At 47.6% G+C, this 11,679-nt stretch overlaps 1 protein-coding gene across 1 annotated transcript; it reads left to right on the top strand.

The window, feature by feature from the left end:
* The first annotated feature begins 8,602 nt into the window (after positions 1 to 8,602).
* On the top strand, positions 8,603 to 9,760 carry LOC123049139 (GPI-anchored protein LLG1). Its single transcript, XM_044472128.1, has 3 exons — positions 8,603 to 8,898; positions 9,026 to 9,079; positions 9,171 to 9,760. Exons 1-3 carry the CDS (start codon positions 8,811 to 8,813, stop codon positions 9,542 to 9,544), a joined length of 516 nt encoding a protein of 171 aa, XP_044328063.1. The 5' UTR covers positions 8,603 to 8,810; the 3' UTR covers positions 9,545 to 9,760.
* Positions 9,761 to 11,679: the final 1,919 nt, after the last annotated feature.

Here is an 11,679-nt window from a genome sequence, read left to right as displayed (position 1 = left end):
GAAATATGATATTCTTACTATTGGGGATGTGCATATCCCCGTTGAGGTAACATAGTGTTATTCGAAATTTCTCCGGTTCCATGTTATTCGGAATGAGTTTATTAACAAGACTTGATCAACCTTGTTAGTGGATTCCTTTTGATGAGCATGAGATGGATGAAACTAGAAGGCACAACCTTCTGTACCCTCTTTCTACTTTCTGTTATTTAGTTGAAATAAAGTAAAAATAGTATTTTCCTGTCTGTCTTCTGATTTATCCGTGCAATATAAAAATACCTCAAAAATAAAAGTTCTCCAAATGCCCTGAAAATGAAATATGATTTTTTCTAGAATATTTGAGAATATCTGGCACTGAGAACACAGCAGGAGGGGCAAGCACCTGGCCACGAGGGTGGAGGGCGCGCCCACCCCTATAGGGCGCGCCCCCTGCCTCGTGGGCCCACGGTGGTTCCCCTCCACTTATTCCTGCACCCACACACTTCTTCTTCCTCCCAAAAAAATCCCCATCCAGCTCAAGCACGAGTTCTAGCTCATTTTGCTGCGATTTTCGATCTCCTTGCTCAAAGCACCTCTCACAAAACTGCTTGGGGAGATTGTTCCTTGGTATGTGACTCCTCCATTGGTCCAATTAGTTTTTGTTCTAGTGCTTTATTCATTGCAAATTTGTGCTGCCTAGGTGACCATGTTCGTGAGCTTGCGTGTCAAATTTATATGGTTCCAAGTAGTTCTAATGCTTGATATAGGCTCTAAGCACTTGTAGGAGTAGTTGCTATCAATTTTGTTGAGCTTGGTTCACTTTTATTTGAAGTTACTAAAAATTTCAGAAATTTTTCAGAGGAAGAAATATGCTTAGGAAAATGTTCCAAGGTGGTTCTCCAAGAAAGCAAGGACCCAGGCTTGCAATGCGTGATGCTGACGATGAGCCACCAAGGGACGCTCCAGTGCGGCCTTGTGAATGGCCTTAAAAAAACTTTATGGATCGAGCGGGAATCAAAGAAGAATTTAACGCATATTTGTGTAACGCTGATCTTGTGAGCTTCCAGGCAGAGAAGTGCCGCCAATACCACTATCTCACTAGTTCATTTGTGAGGAGGTTTGAATTTTCATCTTCACGTAATTCTCCAACTGTCCTGTTTGATCTTCATGAAAAATCTTATACGATGGACTTAGAGGATTTTACCATTGCTTGCAAACTTCCACAATGGGGTAGTGCTAGTGAACCCCGCAAATCTGAATTTAGAAATTTTCTTGCTAGTATAACTGTGGGGGAATCTAGAGATATAGCACAGACTACCATAGGGAGCATTCATTTTCCTGCTATACATTATTTTGCTCTCTTCATAGATAGGTGCATAAATGGTAAAGATGAAGCATGTCATATGTGTGTCCCTGACCTTAGTATTCTTAGGAGTGCTGTGTTAGGAGACAAATCTTATAATTTGAGAGCCATTGTTGCACGTAGGTTGCATCATAATAGATTTAATGGAGATTTCTTTGAAGGAATTTATGCAACCCGCTTAGCTGGTTTTCTTGGTGTGGACATACGTGAGGATGATATTGAGTTGCCTCCTACTTATTTAGACTTTAATGCTATGGTTCACCACCAGTTTGTCGAGAGGAATGAATCACCTCTCCGGTATTGCTTAATCTTTGACAGACGTCGTGATGTCCATATTACTCTCCCTGCTCCTGCCTTCTTTGATTATCAAGCAAAAGGAAGATATGTTATTACCAGAGAGGAGGCAGATGAGTACGAGAGGAGAGCGGAGGCAGCTCGCCACCACGCTGCAGCTCAGGAGGCGATAGTTGCTGCATCTCAGTACGACCCCGACTACAACTATGGATATCCGCCAGGCCATCCGTGGCAATAAACCAACATAGGCCAAAAGCCTAAGCTTGGGGGAGTACGTATTTCCCACCGACATTACATTTATGTTCACACACTCATTGCTAGATGTCGGTGCTCATACTCTTTCACTGTAATATCCATGCTAGTTTATTTTCTTTTTCTTGCTTTCTTCCTATGTGTTTAATAAACCTTAAGAAAAATATTAGTGTAGCTTTCAGTTAGTTTACTTTTCTTGCTGTAGTAGTAATAATTAAAAAGAAAACCCAAAAATATTTCCCGTTCTTCTTTTTGCTTGTTGGGAGCTTTCCCGTGTAAATAGTTTTATTTTCTTTTCTTTTCTTTGGGGGTCGATAGGAGAAGATCATGATTAAATTGTTGAAGTGGCTCTTATATGCATTATTGTTGATTTTAACCAAGAGCCCATATTGCCTTGTCTTCTCCTGTTTATTGAATGCTCGCAGATTCCAGCTTAGTCTAATGCACGTGCACTCTTATTATTTTCACATCGTTCGGTCGTGCAAGTGAAAGGCAATTATGACGATATATGATGGACTGACTGAGATGAGAGAAGCTGGTATGAACTCGACCTCTCTTGTTTTTGTAAATATGATGAGTTCATTGTTCCTGGTTCAGCCTATTATGAATAAACATGTTTGCAATGACAATTAGAGATCATAGTTGCTTATGCCATGCTTGATTAGCTATGAGTTATAATGGTTTGCCTTGCGTGCCAACATGCTATTAAAATGGTTGTGATGTGGTATAGTGGGGTGGTATCCTCCTTTGAATGATTTAAGTGACTCGACTTGGCACATGTTCACACATGTAGTTGAAGCAAATCAACATAGCCTTCACGATATTTATGTTCATGGTGGATTATATCCTACTCATGCTCGTACTCAATGTTTATTAATTTTAATGCATGTTCATGACTGTTGTCGTTCTCTAGTTGGTCGCTTCCCAGTCTTTTGCTAGCCTTCACTTGTACTAAGCGGGAATACTGCTTGTGCATCCAATCCCTTAAACCCCAAAGTTATTCCATATGAGTCCACTATACCTTCCTATATGCGGTATCTACCTGCCGTTCCAAGTAAATTTGCATGTGCCAAACTCTAAACCTTCAAATGAAATTCTGTTTTGTATGCTCGAATAGCTCATGTATCAACTAGGGTTGTCCGTATCTTCCATGCTAGGCGGGTTATTCTCAAGAGGAGTGGACTCCGCTCCTCATTCACGAGAAAATGGCTGGTCACCGGGATGCCCAGTCCCATGCTTTATGCAAACTAAATCAAAATAATTGCAAACAAAACTCCCCCTGGGACTGTTGCTAGTTGGAGGCACTCGTTGTTTCGAGCAAGCCATGGATTGATGCTTGTTGGTGGAAGGGGAGTATAAACTTTACCATTCTGTTTGGGTACCGCCTATAATGTGTGTAGCGTGGAAGATATCGCCATCTCTTGGTTGTTATGTTGACAATGAAAGTATGCCGCTCAAAATATTATTTATCTCTATTTCAAAACCGAGCTCTGGCGCCTCTACAAATCCCTGCTTCCCTCTGCGAAGGGCCTATCTATTTACTTTCATGTTGAGTCATCACCCTCTTATTAAAAAGCACTAGCTGGAGAGCGTTGCTGTCATTTGCATCCATTACTATTAATTTATATTGGGTATGACTATGACTAGATCTCTTTTACCATGAATTACAATGTCTAGACAGTCCTTGATCTTTAAAGGTGCTCTGCATTTATGTTTTGCTGTCTCAGAAAGGGCTAGCGAGATACCATCCTGTTATATCATATCATGATTGTTTTGAGAAAGTGTTGTCATCCGAGATTTATTATTATGGCTCGCTAGTTGATTATGCCATTGATATGAGTAAACATGAGACCTAAGAGTTATTGCGAATGTGGTTAGTCATAATCTTTGCCGAAAACTTGAATGCTGGCTTTACATATTTACAACAACAAGAGCAAACAGAGTTTGTAAAAGTTTTTCTTTATCACTTTCAGTTTATCAACTGAATTGCTTGAGGACAAGCAAAGGTTTAAGCTTGGGGGAGTTGATACGTCTCCGTCGTATCTACTTTTCCAAACACTTTTGCCCTTGTTTTGGACTCTAACTTGCATGATTTGAATGGAACTAACCCAGACTGACGCTGTTTTCAGCAGACTTTCCATGGTGTTATTTATGTGCAGAAACAAAAGTTCTCGGAATGACCTGAAACTCCACGGAACATCTATTTGGAAAATAAGAAAAATATTGGAAGAAAAATCCACGTCAGGGGGCCCACACCCTGTCCACGAGGGTGGGGGCGCGCCCCCTGCCTCGTGGGCCCCCTGACGCTCCACCGACCTCAACTCCAACTCCATATATTCACTTTCAGGGAGAAAAAAATCAGAGAGAAGGATTCATCACATTTTACGATACGAAGCCGCCACCAAGCCCTAAAACCTCTCGGGAGGGCTGATCTGGAGTCCGTTCGGGGCTCCGGAGAGGGGAATCCGTCGCCGTCGTCATCATCAACCATCCTCCATCACCAATTTCATGATGCTCACCGCCGTGCATGAGTAATTCCATCGTAGGCTTGCTGGACGGTGATGGGTTGGATGAGATCTATCATGTAATCGAGTTAGTTTTGTTAGGGTTTGATCCCTAGTATCCACTATGTTCTGAGATTGATGTTGCTATGACTTTGCTATGCTTAATGATTGTCACTAGGGCCCGAGTGTCATGATTTCAGATATGAACCTATTATGTTTTCATGAATATATGTGAGTTCTTGGTCCTATCTTGCAAGTCTATAGTCACCTACTATGTGTTATGATCCGGCAACCCCGAAGTGACAATAATCGGGACCACTCCCGGTGATGACCATAGTTTGAGGAGTTCATGTATTCACTATGTGTTAATGCTTTAAAAGGAGGCCTTAATATCCCTTAGTTTCCCTTAGGACCCCTCTGACACGGGAGGGTAGGACAAAAGATGTCATGCAAGTTCTTTTCCATAAGCACGTATGACTATATTCGGAATACATGCCTACATTATATTGATGAATTGGAGCTAGTTCTGTGTCACCCTATGTTATGACTGTTACATGATGAACCACATCCGGCATAATTCTCCATCACTGATCCAATGCCTACGAGCTTTTCACATATTGTTCTTCGCTTATTTACTTTTCCATTGCTACTGTTACAATCACTACAAAACCCAAAAATATTACTTTTGCTACCGTTACCGTTATTTCCATACTACTTTGCTACTAAATACTTTGCTGCAGATACTAAGTTATCCAGGTGTGGTTGAATTGACAACTCAACTGCTAATACTTCAGAATATTCTTTGGCTCCCCTTGTGTCGAATCAATAAATTTGGGTTGAATACTCTACCCTCGAAAACTGTTGCGATCCCCTATACTTGTGGGTTATCAGCAGGCAGCATGTGCGAGATTTCGGCGGTCAGATACCTGGCTTCTCTTAGCTTCTTGATGTCCTCCTTTGTGACAGAGGAGGGCATCCACCGACCTTGAAGGTTGGATCCGGACATGACTGAAGGTCCGAAGCGCCTAGCCTGAGCCTTGGGTGTTGGAACTCGAGGTGGGGGAAGGATTCGATTGAGTGCGAGAAGAAAAGGACAGGCCTTGGCCCCTTTATAAAGAGGGTGAATATCAAGCGTCCTCAGCGTGGCCGTTTGGAACTTGCCTAAAATCGAGGAGTCATACCAGCAGGCACGATGGGGTTACCCACGCCCGTATTGATGAGAATCCCGTGAAAAAAGGGACACGATCTCTGCTTCGACAGGACGTGCCAATAAAACTGCCTCGCAACACGTGCAGTGGCAGGCTCAGAAAAGCGGTTCCTCGTGACCAGACCACGGCAGTACGTCACGTTATGAAAAGCTGTCAGCAGATTAGATTTGTGGAAATATTATTCTCTCTACGGTGTTTTGCAGAGCCGGACACTATCCTTGTGTTCAAAATCTTCTATGGAGTATTCGGAGGAGGAACCCGCCTTGCAATGCCGAAGACAATCTGCGCGTCGGACTCATCGTCATTGAAGCCTGGTTCAGGGGCTACTGACGGAGTCCTGGATTAGGGGGTCCTCGGACGGCCGGACTATATCCTTTGGCCGGACTTTTGGACTATGAAGATACAAGATTGAAGACTTCGACCCGTGTCCGGATGGGACTCTCCTTGGCGTGGAAGGAAAGCTTGGCAATACGGATATGTAGATCTCCTCCGTTGTAACCGACTCTGTGTAACCCTAGCCCCCTCCGGTGTCTATATAAACCGGAGGGCTTAGTCCGTAGGACAACAACAATCATACCATAGGCTAGCTTCTAGGGTTTAGCCTCTACGATCTCGTGGTAGATCAACTCTTGTAGTACTCATATCATCAAGATCAATCAAGCAGGAAGTAGGGTATTACCTCCATCGAGAGGGCCCGAACCTGGGTAAACATCGTGTCCCCCGCCTCCTGTTACCATCCGCCTTAGACGCACAGTTCGGGACCCCCTACCCAAGATCCGCCGGTTTTGACACCGACACTCGCAACCCACCATAAGCGAACCATGAACATATTGCAACACCCTACAGCGGGGACCCCTCACATTTGCACGAGAATGGAGGGCACCGTAGGACAGCACCATAAATAAAATATACAATCATACCAACCAAGATCACGATTAACCCACAGGACAAAATGGATCTACTCAAACATCATAGGATAGCCATAGATCATTGGAAAATAACATATGGAGTTGAGCACCATGTTTAAGTAGAGATTACAGCGGGGGGGGGGGGAAGAGGTGTTACACCGCTGCATAGAGGGGGAGAGAGTTGGTGTTTACGGTAGCAAGATTGTTGACGTAGATCGCCGTCCCGATCATTGCCCCGGTGGCACTCCGGCGCCACCAGAAGCAAGGGGGAGAGATCCCCCTCCTTCTTTTTCTTCCTTGGCATCCCCCCTAGATGGGAGGAGGGTTCCCCCTCTGGTCCTTGGTCTCCATGGCGGCGGACGGGCGGGAGCCCCTCTGAGATTGGATCTCCCTCTATGTTCTTTTCTATTTCGCGTTCCCCAGATCTGGCCGAAAACTGTTTCTTATATTTTCGGAGATCCGTAACTCCGATTGCGCTGATATTTTAACACGATTTTTTTCCGGATATAAGCTTCCTTGCGCCCGAAGTACGGCTCCAACCGATGTTCGAGGAGGGAACAACCCACCACCACGCGCCAGGGGCCTCTAGCGCGCCCTGGTATCTTGTGGGCTATGTGGGCCTCCGATTGCGGTGATTCCAACTCCCAAAAATCACATATATTCCAAAATAATTCTTCATGAAATTTATTGCATTTGGACTTCGTTTGATATGGATTTTCTGCGATACAAAAAACATGCAGAAAACAGGAAGTGGCACTGGGCACTAGATCAATAGGTTAGTCCAATAAATCATATAAAAAGTTGCCAAAAATATGTGAAAGTTGTATAATATTGGCATGAAACAATCAAAAATTATAGATACGACGGAGACGTATCAGCCCCTAGCCATAGAATATCCCACCCTATATAACATTGTGCAACGTAAGGAAGACTACGTAGGCACAGTCTTTCAAACACGCCCTTGAATATTCAGTTCAGACGTGCATTAGTTGGTGAACGATGGACGGCCTGGATGCGCCTGGTCCGGCGATTGATAGAGGTTCAATTATCAAACCAACCTGATTCATTGCAGTGGAAGTTATCCAAAAACGGGGTGTTTATGATGAAATCTTTCTACATGGATCCGATTAATTCTGGCCCAATCTCGAGGTCGTTACATATTTGAAAGGTTAAGGTTCCCTTGCGTATTAAAATCTTTATGTGGTTCGTCCACAAGCAAGTGATCCTCACTAAAGATAACTTAATAAAGAGGCGGTGGGTAGGTAGTTCACGTTGTTGTTTTTATGATCATGATGAAACAATACAACACTTATTCTTAAGATGCCCACTTGCCAAATTGCTTTGGCGAACAATTCATATAGCCTTTAATATTACGCCTCCAGTTGACATTGAATCGTTATTTGGAATGTGGTTAGCTGGGGTTGAGACTATCACCGCGGCTCGTATCCGGATTGGAATATGTGCGCTCATATGGCTATATGGAATTGCAGGAACGATATGATTTTTCACAGACAACATACTTTAACTTTTTTGTAGGTTATCTTCAGAGCTACTGCGTGAATCCGTACGTGGTCCTTACTCACTCCTATGGACTCCAGGGAGCCTTTGTTTACTGGGTGCAACCAGTGGAAGATGGTAGCACGGGCTATATTCAACCGGTTCAGATGGCGGTCGCATAATAGGATAGGAGTCTAGGGAGCTTGTCCTTTACATTGTCATACCGGTTGTGATCTTGAGCATGTACTTTTCTTTTATTTTTCCGCTTCTTTTGCGAGTTGTAATACTTTAACGACTTTGTGCTACTTCAAGACTTTTTAATAAGAGGGTTGCATGCATTGTCATGATGCAGAGGCCGGGTACCCCCATTTCCAAAAAACAAGGAAGCGGTTTTTACACAAGGTCTACTACTATTATTGTTGCGTGCAGAAATTGGAGGGCAGTAGCGTTAAGTGCAACAATCTACCCCTGACCGTGGTCACTTGGCTTGAATAGAAAACATGCAGAGATTGGCGCGAGGTCCAGGCCACGACGTTCCTAGCCGTTCAAATCCACGCCTATTTTTAAACGCGTTCCCGTTTGTCTCGGGGCCGCGCCGGCGCCAACCTCTGCCCACCTCCGCGTCCATCCGTCTCTCCACCGCTTCGTCTCTCCCTGCCTCTCTACGGTGCCACCGTTAACCTCTCCTCACCGCCCTCTGCGCCCATTGCCTCCCTCTGCCATTGATCCCGAGACCGACCGGAAGAGGCGCGCGGCCTGGAGCTAGGGAAGCCTCGGTGGCCAGGGAGGAGGCGGCCACAAAATCAACATGGTTCTGGAGCTGGATAGGGTCCTGATGCTGCGCGCCGCCGTTCTCGCCGTCGTCGCCGGCTTCGCCGCCGCCGGATTCATCTCAAGTTGGTCCACGGTCATCCTCGTTACGGCACTTGATTCCCGTATTATTATTTTGATTGACGTGATTCGGCATTCTTGATCCGTGGTTTGATCATCTGACCGATCTGCCGCTGCGCCCCGTGGATGCAGATGACGCGCTCCAGTCGCACTCGCACGGCCGGAGCTTGCTGCAGGCCAAGAAGGGTAAGTAAATCCAACTTTTGCGTTCGCTCCCTCCTACGTCCCGCGAGGCTCGTACGTGGAATGGACCGGCTGACATGGATCTCCCGCGCAGAATGCCCGGTGACCTTCGAGGGGGCCAACTACACCCTCATCACGAGCAAGTGCAAGGGCCCCCTGTACCAGCCGGCGCTGTGCTGCGCGGCGCTCGCGGAGTTCGCGTGCCCCTACGACACCTACATCAACGACCTCGCCACCAACTGCGCCGCCACCATGTTCAGCCTCATCCACCTCTACGGCAAGTACCCGGCGGGGCTCTTCGCCAATACATGCAAGGGGGACAACCTGGGGCTCAAATGCCCTGAGGACGTCCCGCAGGTCCAGCCGGGCGAGGAGGGCAAGAGCTCCGCCGCCGTTGCTACTGCCGCACAGGGGGCACTCGTCGCGGCCAGCGCAGCTGTCATGTCCCTGCTCATTGTAATGTCTTGATCAGAGCCGGACGGTAGCTGTACGTCGCCATGATCAGAAGTCATTCGTGTGTGCCGTGTGCTTGTGCGCTGGTTTCTGTTGCATGCATTAGTTTGTGGTCATATGTAATTCTGGATCCTGCACAGGGTGATCATTCACCGATTAACATTTTAACTTGTTCTTTTAACCGCTGTACATTGTTACCAGAAGGGCTAGGAATTTGGGCAGAGTCGGCTACGGTGCTTCTGACAAAGTAAACTTTGGAATGTTAGACTCACTTACAACCCCTAAATACAACAACGGCTGAGATCGCTTCATACCCCTTCATTAAAAAGGTAGGATTGTCCTATCACATAAAAAGCCGCCGCCCGTGCGACGGGGCGGTACCCGCGCGATGGGGCTGTACGTCGACTGCCCGTATACGCGGCCGTCCGCGTACGTACGACGACGACCAGTCATGGTCAAAGAAAAAAAAAGACGACGCGACCTGTCGAGCGGCGTTTGCGTGGCGACGTGGTGTCGGCGAGGGAGAAAAAAAACGAAAAAAATTACGACACGACGTGTGGACGGATGGTTGCGTGCCGTCGTGGCGTCGGTCAAGGGCGGTTCCCGCGGCGGCCGCCGCCCCCGAGACGCCATTAATGCCGGCGTTAAGCCGCGGCGTCGGTCACCTACCCGTCTGCCTCCCCCACCCACCGACGCCCGTTCATAAACACTCCGCTCCCCTCCCGTCTGCCTCCCCACCCCAGTCGGCGCGTCTCACCCCACTCACCTCACCCACCGACGCACTCCAGCGACGACGACGCCCTCCCTTCTCGGCGGCCTGCATGGCATCCGACGGCAGCGACGGCAGTGGTGGCTCGTGGCCGACTAGCTTGAGCACGCCGGAGACTGACGAGCTCATCCGGGTCGGGCTGATGGTGCCGCCGGGCTGCCGTCTGCCGCACGCCTTCCGCATGACCGCCGACGGGTACCCGACGAGGGGGCCCGGCGCGTCGCGGGATGAGCTCCGCCGGCACGAGGGCGGCCGCTGGAACATCGTCGGCCGCACTAGGTTCTGGAAGGGGAAGGACTACTGGAGAGTCGTCGCGAAGGCTCATCGGGAGTTGCGACCGGGCGGCTCGTCGTCTGGCCCGGGCGGCTCGTCGTCGGCCCCGGGCGGCTCGTCGTCTGCCCCGCTGCGGCCACGCCACCTCCAAGCTCGTCCCGCCATCCGGTGCCCGCCCTCGCTGCGCCCGCCTCCCCTCCCGCCGTCGAGATCCCGCCGGAGCAGTTCGCGCTGCGCGAGGACGGCGACCCCGACGACTACCCCGGCTACCTCATCGCACTGCGGGCGTCGCAGGCAGAAGCGGCGGCCGCGGCGGCTATGGCGGCTGCAGCAGAGGCCGCCGAGCTGCAGGCCGCACTGGATGCGGCGGCCGGCTATGGCGGCTGCAGCAGAGGCCGCCGAGCTGCAGGCCGCACTGGATGCGGCGGCCGGCATCGGTGCGGTACAGGCGCAGGCAGCTCCGGTGGAGGACGGCGCCGGGACTGGGACGACGGCGGCAAGAGCAGCAGCGACGACGACGATGACGGTGGTGCGGGCGAGATCGTGGACATCGCCGCCTCCGACGACGAGTAGATTAGGTTTAGATTAGGTCCAGTTATGTTTAATTAATTTCGCTTAGGTCCTGTTTAATTAAGTTTTTTTATGTTCTAATGTAAAATGAACCGTCGTAAGGTTTAATGAACTATATTTATGTTGGAATGAAATTTTGATGAAAATTATTATGGAATATTGTGGAAAAGTTTTTAAATTTTGAATCATTTTATAAAATAAAAGTCCGCCGAAAGAAATTAAAATTTAATAGTTTATCGGGAAAATTGAAAGAAAAATAAAAATGATATAAGAGAAAAGAAGAAGAGAGGAAGAAAGGAAGAGGAAAGACGAAATTAGAAGAGGGAATTCGTAATTATTTTGAAAAAGTTAGTATGAAATAATTTTGATTAATAACGGTGTTTTCACTAGCTCATGAGATATTTATCCTCTCAAGGGGATCCGCCCCCGGATTGCTCAATGCAGCTACTCAATGTTTATATACACTGTTTTCGGACTGTCGACGCCAAAAATAACAGTGTTCTCGGACTGTTGACGCCAAAAAAATAACAGAGTTTTA

The sequence above is a fragment of the Triticum aestivum genome, chromosome 2D, assembly GCF_018294505.1.
Source record: "Triticum aestivum cultivar Chinese Spring chromosome 2D, IWGSC CS RefSeq v2.1, whole genome shotgun sequence".
Lineage (NCBI taxonomy): Eukaryota > Viridiplantae > Streptophyta > Magnoliopsida > Poales > Poaceae > Triticum > Triticum aestivum.
Note: the sequence above shows the minus strand (reverse complement) of the source record. Positions and strands in the feature narration are given on the sequence as shown.